This window comes from Alligator sinensis, unplaced genomic scaffold, assembly GCF_000455745.1.
Source record: "Alligator sinensis unplaced genomic scaffold, ASM45574v1 scaffold400_1, whole genome shotgun sequence".
NCBI lineage: Eukaryota > Metazoa > Chordata > Crocodylia > Alligatoridae > Alligator > Alligator sinensis.
In genome coordinates this window covers 468,080-489,390 of record NW_005841897.1, presented here as the reverse complement: position 1 = coordinate 489,390, position 21,311 = coordinate 468,080, and the positions used below count along the sequence as shown (strand labels likewise).

The 21,311-nt window shown below is 47.5% G+C and overlaps 1 protein-coding gene across 1 annotated transcript; it reads left to right on the top strand.

Moving 5' to 3' along the window:
• The first annotated feature begins 130 nt into the window (after positions 1-130).
• Positions 131-7,488, top strand: ATP5PD (ATP synthase peripheral stalk subunit d). The gene is made up of 6 exons (XM_006018251.3): positions 131-273; positions 977-1,107; positions 4,214-4,310; positions 5,767-5,838; positions 7,062-7,124; positions 7,275-7,488. The coding sequence occupies exons 2-6, from the start codon at positions 986-988 to the stop codon at positions 7,404-7,406; spliced, it is 486 nt and encodes a 161-aa protein (XP_006018313.1). The 5' UTR covers positions 131-273; positions 977-985; the 3' UTR covers positions 7,407-7,488.
• The last annotated feature ends 13,823 nt before the right edge of the window (positions 7,489-21,311 follow it).

The window sequence follows — 21,311 nt, the reverse complement described above, 5'->3', positions numbered from 1 at the left end:
GGAACCCTCGCGTCATAGGCGGCCCCCCGCAGACAGCGTAGGGCCACAACCACTTCCGGGGCGACCGGAAACAAAACGTCAAGGGTTCGAGCGGGAGGAAGCGACTCGTTTCATGGGCTCCTTCCTGTCACTTTTAGAACGTTTGGGAAAATCCCTTCCGGGTCGCCTGAGGGCAGTGGGCGGGAATTTGAACTCAACGCTTCCGGTGGGTGCTAGTCTGCTATTGGCTGAAGCGGGACGTCATTTCCGTCTGGGTCGCGGCGGTCTGTGAAGGTGAGTGAAGTGGTAGGGAGGTATTTCCAGGCCCCAAAAAGGGACTCCTGTTGGGGGGTTGGGAAAATATGATGATGGTGGGGGGGAGGGGCAGCGACACGTTGGTGCCCTGCCCCTACCCCTGCCCTTGCCCCTTATCTTGCCCCGCCCCTCACTAGCAAGCCCCAGCTCCGCTGCCCCCCAGCCCTGCTGGTGCCCTTCGCTCCCAAACAGCAGCGCCCTGCCCTCCCTCCCTCCTGACCCCAGCCCCGCTGCCCAAGCAGCCCCCACGTTGTGCAGGCTTCGCTTCTCTTCTCCCTTCCCCGCCTGAGTGGGGAGCACGCAACCCCGGAGCAGCCAGCCGGGGAGGGGAGAGGAACAGCAAAAAGCCCAGACATTTGCTGTTATTTTAAAATCCCGCCCAGGCACAGCACGGGCCCCAACAAGAGGATGTCTGGGAAAACCCGGATGTCTGGTAACCCTAGCTTGGGCAGTGGATGGGGGTGGGGCACTCCTATGACAGCAGCAGCCACCCCCTGGGAAGCCCTGAGGTAAACTGAGGCAGCCCCAGGAGCAGCTTTTGGCTTGGAGCTGCTGCCACGTTCAGTAGAAAGCGAGTGGGTGAGGGCGAGGGCATGGTCTTCTAACAAGACACCGCCTCTTTCTCCGTGGCCCCTGAGGGCAGCTCTGGGTCTGTCCGGGTTTGACGTCTGTTCTGCTGTAGGTCGAGACCATGGCTGGTCGCCGAGCGGCGCTGAAAGCGATCGACTGGATGGCATTCGCGGAGCGTGTGCCGCTCGACCAGCGCATCATGTTTAACGCCCTGAAGACCACCAGCGACGCCATTTCGTCCAGGTGAGTGGGTTTCCGGGGAGCGTGGCCGTGCAGGAACCTGGCTCTGGCAGCAGAGGCTGGTAAAGCGGCAAGGTGGTGATGCACGGGTAGATCCAGGGAGTGTGGGTGGGGGTGCGTCATTATCACATAGAAAGCAATGCATCTTCTTCAGTTAGCAAAGCTTCTGATTTCTTTTATTACGCTTGGGGCCTCGGGCTGCATTACTCAGTTTAAAATATTTTTACAAAGAATGTTTTTAATTCATTCCAATAAAGCTCTATCTGTGAAGGAGCAGCTACAGACAGCAGAAATGCAGAACAGAGGCTAGCTTGATGGGTGGAACATAAAGAACGTTAAAACAGAGAGAGTTGTTAATGCCCTGGGATGAAGGGTTTAGAAGGAACTAGGTAGATGACAAGGAGACATGAAGTCTAGTGACTCCCTCAGCACTGCCACGGCCAGGCAGGTGCTTTTAAACTTTGGATGGAGCAGGAAGCAAAGGAGGGTGCAAGTGCACCACACCCCCTGGCCCCCGATGCACCCTGTGGTGACTCGAAAGAATTTTCTTAGCTCTGTGCTTACGGAGCAGTTCTTAACATGAATCCTCTTTCCAAAGGGAAGCATGCTGTTCGCTGGTGCAGAGTCTGCTCTGGCTCAGCCTTCCCCACAGTGACACGGGAAGAATAACGTTAGCAGAAGACCTGAGAAAACAGCTGTGTCTGGTGTGGTCAGAAAAAGGCTTAACAGTTGAATTTGCTATCCAAGCTTTTTATAAGATGTGTAGTGAACCCTGGGGGAAGTCAGCTTAGCTATTGCCCATCTCTGTTGTGATTGCTAGGTGCACACAGTACTTGGCTTCAGCAGCCAGGGAATTCCTTAAAGCCTTTGTATAAGCACCTCTATCTCGTGTATATATATGCTCCACTGTATAAAGATTGGAAGTGTATGTTGTAAATGTTTAACCAAAACAATAAAAATCCCAGGTTTAGCTGCAGAAGTATGGCTAAAACAGAAGGCCACAAAGCTTGTTTCTTAGTAACCATAAAGTGAATATCTGTAGATATAACAACCAGCCTGGTCAGCAAAGTAAAGGAAGCCAGTGATGTGTCCAGCTGAACTAATAATGAGTTCACACACAAAATGAAACACAAAGCCTGGAAGGAAACATCATTCGGGGTGCACTGATCGAGATTTTTGGGGCTGATAGCTGATATCTGATATCTGAGGAGGCATTTGGCTGATACTGATCCAATTTCCGATACAGCTGCCTCCAGCTGGTCAGTCTGGTGTGGTGGAAGGGAGTGGGGAGGGATGGGGCATGAGTGGGGTGCAGATCATTGCCCCCCCAGTGGGAGATGGGACAGGGGCAGGCACTGCCCAGGCGGGGTGGGGGAGCATGGGCAGAGCCACGGCTCGTGGGTGGGGGGAAGGAGGTGGCTCCTGCTGCTGCTTGCACCCCAGGAAGGCACGGGGGTGGAGAACGTTTGCCCCCTGGATCTGCGTGGGGTGGGCTGCAGCTGGGGTTGCCCGGGTCTCTTTTCAGCGGGGGCTGGGTTCAGAATGGGCACCGGTGGTGCTGGGAGGATGCTGCATCCACTCCAGATTTTGCTTCTGCTCCCAGCACTGCCACCAGCTGCCCGGCCCAGCCCAGCCCCGGCTCTTCCTGGTGTGTGGGTGGAAGCAGAGCATTGAGCCAGGGCTGTACTGGGCAGCTGGCAGTGGCAGCACTGGAAGCAGAGCGGCAGCGAAATTTGGGGTGCTGGCATCTGCTTCGAACCTAGCCCCCGCCAAGAAGAGCCCTGGCTGCAGCCTGCCCTGCCCTGCGCAGATCTGGGGTGCACAGGTTTCCCCCTCCCCTGTGCCCTCTCAGGGTGCAAGCAGTGGTGGGAGCCGCGGCCCTCCCCCTGCCCCCTTCCCCTTCCACCACACCAGACTTACCAGCTGGAGGCAGTTCTTCTCCTTGCCTGAGTGCTGTGCTGCAGCTGCACACAGCATGGGCATTTATCAGCCAAATTATCGGTCCGATATCCAATACAGCCAGTTTTCTTTATATCAGTACCAATCTGATATCAGACCAATGTATCAGTGGACCTCTAAGCACCATAAAGAAAGGCCTCCAATTAGACCATCCAAATAGACTCTAATATATCTTAAGCATGTTAGTAGTAATATTATGTGACCAAGTATATTAGATGCAGTTTAATTTATATGAGAGAGAGCTGTGTTGGGTTTCTTCAGATAAATTGTGAAAACAAAGCAGCCTTATTAAAGGCCATAAACCAAGGTGGAAGGAAAAGTGGAATGGTAACGAACAACATTCCATAATGGTGAAGGAAGGAGATAAAGAATCCTCCCTTCCAGAAATGTAACTTTTGCAACACACAAATCCTAATTAATGGAAATCTTCCAAGGCCACAAGAGAACTTTGTAAACTGGACTGAATCATTTTCAGTGGAACATTTAACTGTGTGCAACCAAAGTGTGGCTAGGTGAATATCATTAATAACTGGGTATCTGTGGTTGTACACTTGAGAAGGTTGGGGAATGAAGGATCCAAGGAACTGAACAACCACCAGAGTTCAGAGATTCTGGGGCCTAGCTTACACTTCTCTTCCCAGACATGAGTATGGCTTTGCATTCCCGTTTGCCTGGTTCAAATACTAATTTAGGTTTTTTTTTGTTTTGTTTCCAATAAAGTGATTTGCTTGAGAAGAAACACGTTTGTTCTTTCTCTTTGTTCCAGGATCTTGTCCAAGCAATCCCCTTTACTCTAGTTTGGGAATTTTGCCAGCACTACTGTGTATTATCTCTCTTCAAACAGTTTGTACCAGCATTTCAAAATTCAGGAAAACCAGCACCCCCTTCACACTTTCATTGATGACGGGGGAAAAGAAGTAGTATTGTAGTCACCTATGCAAAACACCCTGGCATGGGCATGTGGACAAAATACAGCCCTGCTAAATTCTATTTCTTGATTGATGAATCTTAGAATACTCATAATGAAATGTACCAGATGATATTGCTTATCTGGAGACTGCCCTGGGGGGCAGAAGAATGGTGTATGGAACTGGGAGCTGTCTGGAAATCTATTGGCTATTTTACTGATTGCTCTGCTCTTGTCTGTCAGGTTGACCTCCCTACCAGAGAAGCCCCCAGCCATTGATTGGGCATATTACAAGAAGACAATTGCCCTATCTGGCTTGGTGGATGAATTTGAGAAAAAGGTGAGATTCTCGGATGAGCAGAGGATAAGGCTTGATGCATGGAGTAAAACTGGAAGGGCATGTGAGACTTTCTTCCAGCTAACTCGTAGCTGAGGTTTTTGGGGGGGTACCCTGATCTGGGATGCAACTGCTTTGCATCATGTGGGTGTTGCAAAGCTGCTCTGAAGCTGATGGAGTTAACCTCAGGCAGGATAACCCTCTTGAAGCATGAGACTGACCTAGCTTCTGTACCCACTATGGGTTTTTCCTTCTACAGCCATAAGTGGTCTGGAAGCAGAGCCTGTGGGGAGGGTTTTCTTGAGCCCAACTGACTCCTAGTGTCCTATCAGGCTCCCCGAGACCTTCAGTTGTCTGTGTAGTCTAGAGCACTGCTCTGACACATTGTGTGCTGGGCTGGTACCAAGAGGAAACATGGCCCCATTCTTTGAATTGGGTTTCTTTCTCCTTGGCCAGAGTCTGGGTTCTGGCCTGTTGCCTTGTCACAGAGCTTTACTGTTAGGTTTCTGGGCAAGTGTTGAGTGAGGGTTTGGGTAATAAGTTGACACAATACATTCCTTGAGCTACTCTGTGTAAGGGCAGAAAACCTTTAAAAAAGCACTGATTGGTGCTCCAAAGTGGCATATGGATTCCACCTTCCACTTCATTCTACCCCAACAAAGAAGGCTTTGGCCTCTTTATTAATCGGCACTGGATGGAATGACCAGGCTGACTTGCCCTGGGTTATACCTGAATTGGTATCAGAGTTGATTGCTTTTCCTTCTGACCTTGCACTTGGTTCACAATGACCCAGTGACCTCTAGATTAGAGGTTGGGACCCTTTTAGAGCAGTGGCCCAGGCACTTGCAACTTGGACAGTGCTGTGGGTTGCAGATCCCCTGCTGTTTCAGTCCCCTCTTTGCTTTTTGCCCCCCCTCTGCTTACCAGGTGCCACTGAAAGCTGTGGCTAGTGCTAATGGGAAGTGGCAAATTTGATAGTGAGGGCACAGAGCAAGAGGCTTTAGGTGGCCACTTCAACTTGGCTCCTTTTAAATTGTTGCCCCTGCCCCCCTCCACCAAATCAGACTTTGGGATGTAGGTTGCTAGCTCCTGCTCTAGATTAATTCAGGAATTTTTAATTTTTTTTTTACTGTATAATATGGCTCATGGGGCCAAGTGGGAAATCTTTGGTGTCTAGAGGGATTATTGTCACTGTATCTGTACAGTGCTGTTCTGAGTTTGGATAACTCCCCTGAGATGATGCCACAGTCACGGTGTGTGGTATAGAGGCACGCAGTGCTGTTTTGAAACTAGTGTCCGTGAATGAATTGGTGACACATGCAGAATGTTTCACTCAAAAGGGTCTGAGGCGGGTTCTGGGGGCAAGGGTAAGAGCACTGGACTGGCAGAATTCCCAGCTCCAACACAATCTCAAGGCAAAATCATGTAAATCTTTTTGTTTGTTTGTTTAAATTTTCAGTTCAGTGCACTAAAGATTCCTGTGCCAGTGGACAGTGAGACGGCCAAGATTGATGCCCAGGAAAAGGCAGTGGTGAGTGGTGAGAAGCTACATGTTGGCAGCTTTCAGTGGTGCACATGTTGCTGCAGAACATCTTTGCATTTGGAGTCTGTGGACTGAAAATTGTTAGGGCAATTAGGTTGTGACCATCCTTTGTGCCCATACTGGCAGTTTCTGCTGAAGGATGGGTCTTTTGTTTATATGTGGCCACGCTGTGGTTTTAGGCTCCTGGCGTTCTGTTTCTCAGGCACGACAAACGTGAATTCAGAGTTAAACAAAGGCATACTCATTCTACAGGATCTTACTGGTATAGGCTGCACTTACTGGCATTCAGTAGGCCTGATTGTGGGGCCCTCTTTTTATAATATGGTGTTGGAGTTCTGACTCTAGGGACAGTATGGATTGCTGCATGCTTGAATCCCTGTTCTACAGATCTGGTCTCCATAGTATGGCAAGGGTGGCTGCAGCACAACTCCAGAGAATGTCATCCATATGTCAGTTTGAAGAGTTACTTCTAGTGTGTTTTCTTAGGCAACCTGCCTGCTCGGAGCTGCTGGATCGCTAGAGAGCTTTAAACGCCCATGTTCAAACAAAGCTGTCAAGCTGGCGTACATCTAATTTCTGTAGCACTTGGCAGCGGAGAGTTTTTTAGTCTGAAGTTTGCAGCTGACACTTGTTTAGGAACTTACCTGGCTTCAAACAATCTCCTCATCTCTTTAAAAAAGGGGTAGAATCCACTGCCTAACAAATTGATGCAGTGAAGAACAGTAACTTGCAATCTATCCTCTTTACAGGGTTTAAAACAGTAAAATAATTTGTCTGAGTGCATTGTTGCAATGAATGCCTGTGATCACTAAAATAGGAAGAGGTTAATGAGGGAAAAACAACTAACTTCTCTCTGCATGTGTACTTCAAAACTTTGTTTGTGGGGAATTTAATTTTCTCATGTAGTTTCTTTCCCTGCTGTGTGTCTTTCATGTAGCAAGAGTAGAGAGAGGCACGTAGAGGAGGAAAAAAGCGATTACAACAATGACGGAGGAAGGGAATGTTGTGTGTTCATGGGGTGTTTTTGCTATGGTCTATAGGGGCAGGGATGTTAATTGTTACTGATCTTTGAGTGAGTGTCTTTAATCAAGTATAAAGATGAGTTCTGCTAGGCCTCCCCTGGCACAGGTGAAAGGCTGAGAATCGCAGCTCCCTTGTAGGAATCAGTCAGTGACACTAGCCTACTCATGAAACCTTCTGCTCTCTTTCAGGAAAAAGATGCCATTGCATATGTGGAGGCCTCCAAAGCTCGCGTGGTGGAGTACGAGAAAGAGGTGGGTTTGGGTTCTACTTTGCAAATATAATTTTTAAGACAGCCTAGCGCACAACCTTGCTTTGATTTCTGAGTAGGTCTAATGTAGGTCTAGCTTGCTACTGCTTCTTCCAACTGACTCAGATACTGACTGTCTTGTCTCTCCTCGCAGCTGACGAGGTTTCGAAACATGATTCCGTTTGAGCTGATGTCTTACGACGATTTGAATGAAGCTTTCCCTGAAACCAAACTGGACAAGGAGAAGTATCCCTACTGGCCACACAAGCCCATTGCAGATCTATAAACCACACTGCCAAGTGGGTTATCCACCATTAATATCCAACTCTAGAGCCTGTTAAATAAAGTAACTGCAAAGGACTTCAGCAGTCTGTCTCTTGTCCTGTTGTCCAGGGCATGTGAGGGTTTGGGTAGGAGCTCAGAGTTGGTTTTGATTCCTGGAAGGGAGATGAATTACTGAGAAATGAGCAGGGGTCGTTCAGGGACATTCTGTGGTCTTCATGGGGCAGGGATACTTGCTGAAGGGGGACGGTTGCTGGAGTATCATGATCACACGTAGATACTCTTGGGACAGGGAGTGCCCTAGTCATGAACCCAGCACCCCCTGCCCATTGTGCTTAGGTTAAACCCAAGGTAGCAGAGGTGATGGGTAATGAGCTTACTAAAGCCAGGGCTGTGTGATGAGCCTGCCATGCATTCTCAAGAATATTCTGCTGCTCTGAGTTGGCTGCTTCCTAATCTTGAAGCAATGCAGCTGTGTCCTTGGGGTGCTTTGGATGGGCTAATCAGCCCTACTGAGTGAAAGTACCAATTTGCCTATTCTTAGGCACCTTGCAGATGCAATTCTGCTTTAGGAAGGTTGGTTGGAATATTGCTTCTCTGGGATAAGCAACACAATCAATGTTCGGCCTTCTAGCAGCTGTGAAAGTTGCTTATAAATATGCAGGGTTAGGGTGAATGTGTTTCACAGCTGACTCTAAGAAGTGCAGTGTGTTTTAGGGGGACACCGGAACAAGGCAAGTTTACAGTGTAGACCTGTCTTAAATCCTGCAGTGACACACAGGACTGGTCCACTTTATCTCTTAAGCCCTGAGAACCCAGAGGCTTTTGGCACTCATTAAAGCACGCTAGCTTTTGTCTTTCATAGCAACATGAAAATTAACAAGTCTATGCCAGTTCAGGGGTCTTTTAGGAGCCTTTAAATTGATGACTTCTAGTCAGTAAGCAATTAAATGGAGTACAACTGCATTACAAAGCAGAGAGTGTGGCCAGACTTATGCACTTAACAAACAATGTAACTAACGTTGATTAGTAATGTAACATACCAGTCCCAAATTTTTGCCTATAACTTTATGCAGAAAAACAAATGACATATTTATTGTTGAACTCCGCAGGATGTCCTGGGGACAGTGGAAGGTTTGGAGAGCCACTCATTAAAATCAAGCACTGCAGGGAATAAGTTGAAATAAATGTTTAATGGTAATTTTAATATTGAAATGCAAATAGTATGACTGTTAAGACAACATGGGTAACACATTTCAAAGCAAGTAATCAAATGGTCATTAATAACTTTTTTTTTTAAAGATATGAAAATAAAGGGCTTAATCTTAAATTTATCAAGTCTTAAAAGCCTCAAACAGGTGACCAGCTGGTTCCAGGAGGAAGAGGAGGCTTCTTACCCATGTTTAAAAACTAAATAATAAAAAGGCCAGTTTATCTTGGTTCATCTGACCATGGACCATTCAGCAAGAACCATAGTTCAAGGCTGAAGAGCAAAGATTCTGGAGTGAATCTGCATGTTCATACTTGATTACAGGGTATAATTTCAAAAGATTGTTAAATAAGGCTAAAAAAAAATAAATGGAGAAGTACCGGTTATTCCAGTATTAAGAGTTCATATCAATATTAATGTGATTGACAACATGCAACTCAATCAGAAATGTCGATTTCTTCTAATTGCCTATAGAATGTGTATCTGTATCTATCAGATCTAACTGGTATAAAAAATGACTACATGACTTTAACTGACTCTGAGAGGACTTCTCTTAACCTGTCTTATTCTTGCCTTCTGAATTCTTGCCTCTCACCTGCTCATTTCCTTTGCCACTTCTCTCACCTCAAGTCTAGCAAAGCAAGCGCAAGCAACTGCTATAATATATTGCTAGGAAGCAGGTTAGAGCTTTCTACAGTCTCCATTATGCAGTATGTTTGTAAATGGAGGATGCTGTGTTATCCCAAGCTCCCTTAGTAAGGGATGGATAACACAAAATCATGGGAGGCACTGGGCAGGGATGGAAGGTCCTTCCGATCATTTAGCCAAGCAAATGTGCTGGACTGGTGCTCTGGAGAGTGCCTGTAATGAGCAGGGCATGTTTTTGATCTAAAAGTTATGTGAAAGTGCTGGAAAACCAAGCAGGAGATGCCCCATCAGAGAGAGGCTTACAAAAAAGTGCTGGGGTTTCCTTGGTAATAGCTGGAGCTATTACCACCTTTTGTTAGACCTGGACCATCTAGAAATCCCATTAGTGCCTTTTAGTATTAATGGAGACAAGTGCTTCAGTGGTCTACAAAAAAAGTCGGGTTCATAATGTATGTTTGCTTATGAAAAAGGCTGCGGATGGTGGAGCCACTAGCTGGGATTGCTATACCTTTCCCTTTGATGACCTCCCCCCGTCTCCCCAAGTAAGAGTGCAGGTCAGTCCCCTTTTGATATAGATGGGTCCCCACTTGGGCATGACCTTAACAGAGAAGCATGGATCAAGCCGAACAAACAGATCGAGATACAGATGCTTCAAAACAACACTTTACAAGAGGAACATCTTGGATGGCTCCCTGTGTGACTGTGGTGTCCAGCAAACAGCACAGCACTTAATCAAAAGCTGTAATCTTTACAAATGCTCAGGCAGGGCAGATAGAGTCTGGACATTGAGCAATAAAGATATTGCTTTACAAATGCTATTAGCAATAAAGACATTGCTTTACAAATGCTCAGGCAGGGCAGCTAGAGTCTGGACGTTGAGCACCAGACAGTGGCTCATAGATTTGGAAGTTGATATCTGATACTATACGAAAGAGAGATTTCCAGCAGCTCCCCTGTGAGCCGTGATATCATCTAGCCAGCTTTATGATGAGGTCTAATTTCTGTAACTCATTTGTCTAGGGGATGTCCTGGTCCTATATGCTGCTTTGGCAAGCTTGCAAGAACAAGGTAATTGTCCTGAAGAATTTCTGGTCACTTTGGACAATACAGTTCACAGCTTAGCAATTCAAGCACAAAAAAGGAGGAAGAGCTCTCAGGCAGGTTGTAGCAAAGACAATTAAGGGCTAGCTCTGAAAGAAGACTGGAAGAGGCCGCTGGCCCATAGCTAACTGTTCCATTTTACAACAATATAAGTTAAATGCAGCAGCGATAAGAGCAAGTGCCCATAGAGAAACAGCTTCTCCAAAAGTAGCAGAGCCCACTCACGCTCCAGAGATGTTGCTTCGTTCCCTGTTCGCTGCTCAGGCCGAGTTCTTTCTGCAAGCATGGGTACTTCTGTATCTTCCTTTCCAAGTGGCTCGGAGGAAGCGGATGACAAGGCCGTTGAAGTCTCTGCAGTCGGGAAATCTGCAATAAAGAAAATACCAGCCAATGCTTTGGGGGCAGGAGAAACCATAGACAAGCAGACAATGGTGTATTACGTAGCATCTCTCATCCAGGATGCTGTATTGGAAGCCTACGTTTTCTATCCGTGTGTTCACCCGAGGAGAGGGTTGTAAATCTTTGGAGCTTTTTTTGATTTCATTCTTCCAAGAGGGAAGATAATTTGTTACTGCAGCTGGGATCCAAATTTACTCATCTTGTCGGTCACCTACAAGGACAGAGTTTTAATTCTCTGTCCTCAGCAAACTTTTTAAGTTAAGCAGATATGGTGAATGTGGTCAGTTGAAAACGAATTCCCAAACTACTGGCATCAATTCCTGTGTAGAGGTTTCAGCTCCAATGACAGCAGTCCTTGCAGTTGCTTTTCTGGCTGTAACATGATGGCGTTTGAAAACTGCATTGACTGGAAAAATCCTCAAAGCTTTGGGATCTAGGTTTTTCTGGGCAACACACTACTGGTCTGCGGGAAAGCTGGGCTAAGATCATAGAAAGTTAGGGTTGGAAGGGACCTCAGGAGGTCACATCTAGTCCAACCTCCTTCTCAAAGCAAGGCCATCCCCAACTAGATCATCCCAGTCAAGGTTTTGTCTAGCTGGGTCTTTAAAAACCTTAAAAATCAGGGCACCCGTTTGGTGCCGCAGGCAAGTTGTAATGCTCTGCCCTCTGCTACAGTCTGAATTGTAGGCAACAGTTTCTTAGAGGGTTGCAAACTTGTAGACCAAGACCTGTGCAATATCCACCCCAAATGCAGACCTAGCTTGGGTGGAGTTACAACTCTGCCTAGAGAAGCAATTAAGTATTCAGCCTCCTGTGTACACATATATTGCCTGTAACTATATTGCATTAGGGTGTATATATTTTACTGCTGACTTGAGGAGCCAGGTACTTGAAGTCTGTGGGTGTGAACTTTCTGTGATCAATTGGGTTGTAAAAAATGGAGTGAAGTTTTGAGCCTGCTGGTATGATTTTTGTTTTTACCTTCCTCCAAAGACCTGGGGGCTCTTAAATGGAGGGACTCCTGGATACGCAGCATCCAAGTGGAGTAACCCAGCTTTGCCTGCATAGAAGTTTCTGGATATTTTACCTGTCCTGGAGCATGTGAGAAGCCTCATGACCTTGACTAAAGCGAGTGGAGGGTTTCTCTCCTTCAGCTGCATCAACAGGCAGGTCTCTAAGGTGCCTATTATCATCAGCACAAAGGCACCTCCAAAAAACATCACTGAAACACAAGAATGCAAGGCTGGATGTATTGGATAAATGCTTTGCCTTTTTTTCCTCTACACCCATAGTTCTATCTATGTTCAGCTGCCTTACAGAAAAACAGCACAACAAAACAGGGAACCAAGCCAGAAACAGCTTTTGAACAGGGGACTCTTGTATCAAGACTCCAGTGCTCCGACTAGGCACTTCTGGAGTTACTGCCTACTGTGAAGTAGCCACGGTTGGGGTCTGGTGCCTACGATTCCCCTTCCTTCCCCAGAGTTCGTGCAGGGTTTATATGCAACCCGAGCTCTACTCTATTTAAAAACAGGTACCTATTACGGGCAGGCTCTCAGAAGAAGTCGGAAGAATGTCATTAAGAATCACAGCTAACATGGAAATCCCCAGGATGAGCGAGATCTGGAAGCCGATCTTTTCTCCGTGAGAACTGGGCCCGAAAAGGAGAGCCATATCCAACAGGTACAGCATGCACGTAGGGAGGATAAGGTTCACAACGTAGTAAAGGGGTTGTCGCTGCATGAATATCTGTTGGAAAGGAGAAATACAATCCAGGTGAGAAGGGAATGGGGGTTTTGGTGTGAGACAGGGCTTTCCAGTTGTGGTCAGGGGCTGGGGTACTTGAAGGAGGGAACAGGCAAGGCTATGTCTTTCTGCCCTCTGTCTGCTTTCTTGTGCCTTTGAGTGCTGCCAAATGAATTCCTGTCACTATAGGCCCTCAGTTTCTTCCTTGTTGATCTTCATGGTCTACTTTCTGTCTACCCTTTAACCCTGACTTCTGTTTCTTTGCTCCACCAGCTAATTCTTCCCCACCCTCCTTTCTCACTCCCTTCCTTTGGGGTTGCTCTTATGTTCTACCTATTTTCACTGCTTGCTTGTGGTTTCCTTCATCCCCACATATGCCCATGAAACACCATGCTATTAGCTGCTAGGGTAATCCAAAGACTTGCAAACACAGTCTCCTTGCAACATAGGCACTGACAGTATAACCATAAAGTCTCTCTCTTCCTGAATATCTGCCTTCCACGCCATTGTCTCCAGCTATGTGAAGAACTGGGGTTGTGGCAGGGCCCCTGGCTCCTTGAGTTGTTTTGTGAGCCTGTTTTCACAGCTGCTGTCTCCCACTTACATGGGAGTTGCTTATTTCCTCCCTAAGATCTTTGCAGAATTGATGACACCCAAGAAAAAAAAAGTGGCTTGCATGATCTGCAAAACTCTAGAGCAGGGCTGGAACATAAGAGGCACCTATGGTGGAAGTCTACCAAAGTGACAAGGTTTGCGATCCCTCAGGTAGGTGTAGGCAACTTTGAATTGCTAGCAGATTCTTCTATTTTGAGGTTTTTGACTCGCATACAATTGCCAAGACAGGGATACTAACTCTTGGGCTCAAGAGACTACAAATTCTCTCCCGCACCTACAAAACCATATCATTAAACTATCCAAAGCTGATTGATCAAACTTGTTGCCTGGTAGGGGAATGTGTTATTTAGTTTCACAGCAACACGAGCACTTTGCTGTTGACTACATTTTGCTCAGCTCAAGTTTTTGGCTTTGGAACATGGCAGGGTTCGCGCGCCAAAGGGTCAGTTCTACAAATCGGATGTAATAATGGCATGCGAAATAAAGTGGCACCTCGTAAACAATCACACCAAACTTCTCTTCCCGCTCGATGACCTTGTGTTCTCTTATCTTTATGTTCAGAGGCTTCCATTCTCCATCGGTCTGGAAATAAAGCTGGCTCTTACTATTTAGGTCCTCCTCCGTCTGACCGGGGTTGATTATAATGTCTCTTACTGTTTGTGGAAAGAAAGTGAAGACAAGGTGTTTCAAAGCTGTTTCCCTTCTTGGTGCTAGAGAGGTTGGATCAGTCCCCCATCTTCAGAACAAGAAAAGAGAAGGTTAAAAGGAGAAAGTCCCACAGAGCAAATGAGCCAAGTACTTTGGGCTTGTGTCTTGCCTAAAGGTAAATTAGGAGCAGTCCGATGGGATGCCTTCCTGGAAGATGTGCTTTAGCCAAGCACGAGGTCTTGTATTCAGCCCAGATCTTACTGGGTGAAACGTTGGCCTGTGATGCACAGAAGCCAAGACTGATGCTCTCTGCTGGCCTTCAACTCTATGAATATCATGAAACATTTTTTCACTGTTCATGGAACCAATTGATTTTTTTCAACTGAACCTGAATTCAGAGCATACGTCTTGTTAAGCAAAAACCTGTGGTAGGCAAGCAAGGATCAGTGGCTTTAAAAATCATTACTGCCCTTTTTTCTATGACATCTTTGGGATTAAAAATTAAAAAAAAAGAAAAGAAAAAGACAAGCAGCAGTCCCAAACCGGATCTGGAAGTTTCCCCTGAATCTTGGTCCCCTTCGGCAACCCCCGCCGCTGTAAACTGTCCTGCTGAGCACAGAATTACCCCTCTGGTGTTCCAGCCTTAATCTGGTCCCTGGGATTCTGCATTGCATTTTAAAGACCAACCCCAATGTTATTAGCCAGTTGACTAAGTATGACTACTTCTAGGAATAAGATTGTATGGGCGCAAATCATTCATTCCAGAGATGGGTATGGGGATATTCCCATGTGAACCATCATGTTATCTCCCAGTTGGTGGGGCCAACCTTTTTGGCAGGCGTGCCACAAATTGGCCCCACACCTTCCCCAAGTGCCACTCCAATCCTACTCTTCTTCCTGATCTGCTGCTCTACTTTCTGCTCCCTAATCTGCGCCCCCTGCCTGATCCACCTTCTGCTTCCAGCCCCAGCTGCTGCTGTGCTGTCTGTCCCCTCCCCGATCTGCCACGTGCCACACAGAGACTGCCCGTGCCACTTACGGCACTCTTGCCACAGATGGGCCACCCATCTGTGGCACCCATCTGTGCCCATTTCCCCCTTATTTCACATCATCTTCTCTTTTAAAGGGTCAATATTGATAAAGGGACACATTGCAATTGTCCATAACCTGGCTCCAATGATGGCCAGTGCCAGTAAGGACAGTCCAACTAATAAAAACCAGAAAGCAAGGATGGTTTGTAAGATTACCTGTGTACATGAATGTGGTTATGCTGATGTTGCAGGTCTGAGCATCAAATGGGAATTTGTGGATTTTCAAGCTGCACGTTATAGTGACCTGGTGGGGCTGCCTGGTCCTAACAATCCCGTTGTGAGTGATGGATAAATAGGGTATGATGCTTGATTTCTCTTTATCCACTCTGAAGAAATCAATGATTCAACAACAACCAAGATGAAAACCACATGATGCCTCTGGCAAAGCCAAGATATTTCATTTGCAAAGTCATTGTTTGGCTCCCTTGGGAGGGTCAGTGCATTTTACTAAAAGGTTTGAGCGGGCAGGGGGAAGTGATGGGCAAGAACAATGAGAGATTTAAAACATAACCCCCCACCCAAACAAACGGCAATTGGGAGACAGGGTGGAGAAGACAAGGGAGGCAGTGGAAGAGGGAAAAAGCAGCAGGTGTAGACGGGCTGGAACCGGGGAGGGGCTGGTAAGCATCTCTGAACACCAACTTGAAAAGCAGCCAAATCAACTCAGCTCATTGCTACGCAAATTGTTTTCTCCTTTCCGTTACTTTGGTTTATGAGACAGTGAAGAGGCTTGGGGACCTGTGAACCACATGCCCCAGTGGGACTAAGTCTGTTGGCCTGGTCCCTATGTGATGGTGGCTATCTGGTGTAACTTGGTTCATATCAGTTGAACTGCTCCCGATTTCCACCGCAGGAAGAGCAGAATCAGGCCCTGCATCTTTGATTTTAGCTTCTGATTAAAGATTCGTTAACCATTATGGGACCGGGCCAAGTATCTTCCTGACATATTATGCTTCTCCTTGACTACCATAATGAACCGTGACAACACGTGCTGCTAGAGTCTCTCTCCTTTGACTAGCCTCCTAATGCTTACTCTATAGCTTGCATTTGCTCCCTCAAAGACTAGCAGGTATCCCGCTGGCTTCTATGTTTAGCTAGGCAGGCATTTTCTCACTAGAGTACCAAAATCAGGAGGTTTGATGTGTAGTTCTTCCCCCTGTCCCTGCAGCCTGCAAAACCTTTTATTATCACTGGGCTTAGTTAGACCCATAGTCTGCAGTCGCACCATCAATGTGTCCTTTTGGGTTCCTCTTAAGGAAGCACATCTGAGTAAACCGAGGAGGATCTTACTGTTCAAAAATGAAGATATGTGGGGACCAGAACGTATCCTCTGGCAGAATGATTTTGGAGATGCCACAGAAATCCTGGGGTTTCCAAGTCACCAAGGCATTCTTCCACCTCTAGGGGAGAGGAAAACCAGAGAAAAGAAGTGATTTCTGGACTTACCGTACCTGGGCGATGGCTTATTTTGCAGATAAAATCTCTAGTGGAATCTTACCAAGGTCAGTAAGAAATAAAAAGTGACCGTCTGCAGTTTTTCAGCCTAGAGAAACAAAACGAGGAGGAAGTTTAGCAGCATTTCAGTAGCAAATGTTTGCACGGAGCTTGGAGACTGTCCAGTGTCCATCTTACACCACTGGGGTTACAAATAACAGAGAATCAGATCAGGACAATAACATGCACCTTGGCCCTCAAGCCAGGAGGGTAAGAGTCACTAGCTGGAAAATGTAGGTGCCCAACAGACTTGATTTGTGCTGGGAGATGATGCAGAGCAGTAAACTAGGGGTGAGGCAAGAGCAACACAACTCAAGGAAACAGTCTGCAGAGTTTGGTTGGGATCCGCAAGACAAACCAGCCCCGCAAGCCCATGTTGTCTGCGCCACTAGCTAAGGCTATGGGTCCCTTCACCCAGGCTTCACCCAGTAGTCTCTCCCATAAGAGACTTTCCTTTACAGGAAAAATGAGGAGGTAAACGCAGCTGAAATCCCAACCCTATGCCTTGGCCGCTTTACAGTTGCCTTGCTTTGCTAGAGCAAAGCAACCCCGACTAAACTGTGTCATTAAAAACCGGGTTGAAGACCATTTTGCATTGCCAGACCTGTACAAATGAATGAGGCTCTAGGCTTGGATGTGATAGAGGCTATTTAACATGCCTGAAGATTTTAAGCAAGCCTCCTTTTCTGTGTGGACCGGACACCTGGTTTTAGACCTGGGATCCTCCAACAAACACGGCTCTTCCACACAGCTACAAAGCCAGAGAAGAAAAGCTCAGGGCACGATTTTGCTCCAGCACACATCCAGTTCATGCCTGTACCTTCCACAGAGATACTCCTGATTTGCAGTAGTATAAATGACAAAAAGAAGCAGGCTCTTTCAGATTATCTGCTGCCTCAATTCTTCCAACCCCTTGGGTTTCCCCACCATAAAGGGTCACAATAGGAAAAGGTTTCTTTGCTTACCACCGAGAGAATGGAAACCAGGGAAAAATCCATCTTCAGTTCCAGGGGATCTTCCCAGTTCTTCTTGGGTATTGTATAGAGGAGGTGTTTATTGTAAGAAGGGAAATTCAGGTATTTAACAACATCGTAGTACGTACAGTTTTGCTCTGCAGCCGTCCCTGTGAGAATCAAACAAAGAGATGGTTACTTCCAAATCCAAACCCCTCAAGTCAGGAAAGACTCGGCAGGTAGACTCACAGCAAAGGGTGATGGGCTGGGATCTGTAAATGGTAGAAAAACCACCAGTGGACCTAGGTCCCCTTGCACATCATTAGTGACAGTGTCAATCCTTCTACTACAGAATAACTAAGCTTTAACTTACCACTTGCCATGGACAAAGTAAGAATAGCTATAAAGGTTTCCCACATCTTCCCCCTTTTCCTAACACATCAGACAAATAGCACTGTTAATGTTACAGCTCATTTTGAGTGGCTACAGGATGATGCATGGCTGCTGATTTGATATTTATCTGTGAAAGGAGGAAGTTTGTGTAATTGAAGGCCTAATTTTTTTTTATGAAGAATTAATTGATAATGGATTTGCAATCAGCTGGCTCTTGGGATCAACCTTGATTAATGTTACGGTAAGAATAATTTGATTTGATGATGGAATTTGTTTTGAAAACAAGTTGTGGAGATAACGAGGGAAGGGTCAGCTCCACTAAAAGGAAATACTAAAAGCTTTAGCTACTGAGAGCCCAAATCTCAGGTTTTCAGGTCTAATCATGGGCGTGCTTATGTAGAGTTTAGACCTAGATGCAGTATATAGAGGACAAGATTTTTCCCTGACCTCATTCCCATAGGTAGGATGCTTGGGGAAGGGGGAATGAGTGCCCCAGTTGGAGAACGTCTCAGTTTTCTAAAGCGTTCAGCCTTTTGTATGTTCACTCCATCCTCATCTTTCTGCCTGGTGGATCTAACATTATGTAGATCAATGTTTCTCAACCTTTTAAGTAGCAAGTACCCCCTAACTTCTGAAAATTTTAATAAGTACCCCAACACTCAGTTTTCCAGGGGATTTTATATTTACAGACTAATGTGTGCCATATGTTGGAAGAAGGGCTGTGTATATAAGGCTGTGATAGGACAGATGTCTGATCTGGCATGGGTAGGGTTGCCACCTTTTACACCAGGGGTGCTCAACTCAAGTATGTACCTGGGCTAGAGGTGATGTTGGCCAAAGCTAGGAGGGCTGAAACCAGTGCTGTGCAAAGTGTGGCACACCAAATTATTACTGGGGAATTTAAAGCGCTGCACAATGCGCTGCGCACTCAATTTTTTGAAATAGGTTTGAGTGGAGGAAGGGGCGAGAGAGAGAGTATTGGAGTACCCACGTGCCCCCTGCCTGTGTCTCGCACACCCCTAGGGGTATGCGTACCACAGGTTGAGAAACTATGATGTAGATGACTCCATGCTCTCCCTCTTCTCACTCCAGTCAGGCCATGCTGCAGGGAGGCAACAACGTCCCACATAACCGTCTTTCCTGCTCCTACTTTAGTAGGCCTAAATCTTTGAGGGTTTTCTTCATTTCCTCTTAGGACATTTCTTCAATTATAAAAATAATAATAACCAAAAGAAGCATGTCTACTCCCATCACCCTCTGCTGTGGTTGGGCTCCTTAAAATGGGTAGGAGCTGGAGGGTGACAGGCAGGAAGGGATGGATCCTATTCAAAGGTGGATGGTTCATTGCATCCTGATGGGACCTGCTTTAATTTTATACATCAAATAGGCCTGATGGGATCTGATAGGCAGCACCTGGTTGCTGCCTACCTAGCAACCCAGGCTGCAGTGGAGAAAGAGGGAGCAGCAGAGACCTCCTGAGAGTCACTTGGAGAAATCGGCTGGTACGAGTGCACAGAGCTGAGGACCCGAGTAGAAGGCTTGTGTGGATGCCTAAAGGTAAAGGGCAAGAACAAGCTCAGTCAGGGCAGGCGGAGGCCTTGAACAAGAGGGGCTGATTGCATGAGAAGGGGCTCAGCAGGGCTAGGGCTTGCAGGAGAGATGAAACACTGCACTGGCGACCTTGCATGGGGAGGATGGATCCCTCTTGCAGAAGCACTCATGTGAATGGATGAAGGGAGGGGGTTTTTGGTGCACTGTTGGTGGCTGTTGACCCCGGGATTGAAAGGAGCACGTTAACTCCAAGGTGGATGGCTCCGAGAACTGTTGGGTCCGACCCTGTCCTCCTGCGAGAGGTGTGTGAGGCTGATGAATGCGTGGTTGTGTGATGTCTTTGAGGGATCTGCTGATGTCTGGGTTGGTATTACTTATGCCTGGAAGGAGGGCTTGAACTGGACTCCCAGAACAGTCAGTCTGTTTTCCTGTGTGTGGTGGGAAGGGGAAGGTAGTGATCAGTTTGACTTCTGGAGAAGATGGGCAACACCATCAGTCCTGGAAGTGGCTGGGGAAATGGAGGCAGGACTCACTTTTGTTGTGACCGCTGGCTTCAGGAGGACACTTGTGAGTCCTCTTATGAGAGGTGATTTGGTTTCAGCCCTAGGTCAATGCAGTTATATTAGGGGTGCTTTAGCCAGTGCATCCTGTCTGTCAGACAACCTGCACGGGCCTGGTGTCATCAGTCACCTGGCAGTCATGGCTCTTTTGCACATCAAGTCACTCGTAGATTCTGGTAGCCCGTCTTGCAGAACAGAGTGCCTCCGGCGGTGCTTTTCCCCCTCCCTCAGCGCTGAAAGGGGTTGATTTGTGTCCTGTGGAAGCAATGTCTGAGCTCCTGCTACGAGGACTGCAGTCTGTTCCACATCCTTAAAGTGGCTGCTCTTGAAGCTGCAGAAGTGTCTTTGCTAGGGCAACTCGGCTGGGGTAGCTTAAGCTTCTTTCCTGGTAAGAAAATTGCATGGCCTTCAGTGCTAAGAGTTTATCCCCCTCTTATATTTGCCAATCATCACTTCTTTCTGTAATGCATAGGACAGAAAAACCAAAAAAGGGTGAAACAAGAGCTCTGGGGTGTTAGGAGCCTTTTCTGTCGGGCAGGTCAACTCTGCCTCAAACCCACTGTTTGATGTAGGAGAGCCTTCGCTGCCCTTTCAAATGCATCACCTGGCAAACACAGCTGGCTCCCACGTATGCCCCACTAAGCCTGTAATGGGGATATCTAGTGGTGCCAGGGTCTGGGATCCTTGCTCCCTTCTCCCCGGTTTTGTATACAGCTCCCGCATCTCCCTGCTCTCCCTAAGCCAGGTCTCCACATTTGTAGCCTGCTGTTATGCCCGTCTTGGAAAAGCTCCCAGGCAGGGTGGGGACCTGGATCCACCCTACAAGGTCCATGCCTCTGATCGGCCTGGGTCTCCAAAGTGGCACAGCTGCAGCTGAGCAGGGGGCCAGGGCAAGGAAAGCTTCTGTGCTTGGGCTTGCCTCCACCCGGGGTGCAGAGGTGTCCCCAGCTATTCCCACAAAGCACCTGATCTATAGGAAAGCTATCTGGACTCTAGTTCTGCCTTGAAACACCCAGGCATCACCGCTCCACCCCACAGCACTGGCCCAACCTGTCCATCAGCGCGTGCGTCGCGGGCAGAGGTCTGCCCAAGGTAAGGTGGCCTGTCGGGCTAGTGTGCTAAAGGGAAGGGAGCCATGCAGCCGGCATGGCAGGGGTCAAGCTCAACCCAGGAGAGGGGAATGCCCCCCCTCAAGCCTCCCTGGGGTGGGTTGGATTTAAAAGCCTCCAGTCGCTGGTGCACCAGGGCTGCATGCACCTGGGGTGCACCAGGGTCCCCTGGGGTCTCCTCTCTCCAGCTGCAGGGGGGCTTCCTCGGGGCTGCCGCTCGGCCGCTGCTTGGCTTTGCTCGGATCCGCTTCCCTGGAAGGAGCCGGGGCTGGTTTGGGAGCGGGGCTGGCAGGCGTCGCCCCTGCCCTGCAATAGAGAGCCGGGCTGGGCCGGGCCGGGCCGGGAGCAGGGATGCGCTTTCTGCAGCCTCCGCCAGAGTCCCTGCATCCCT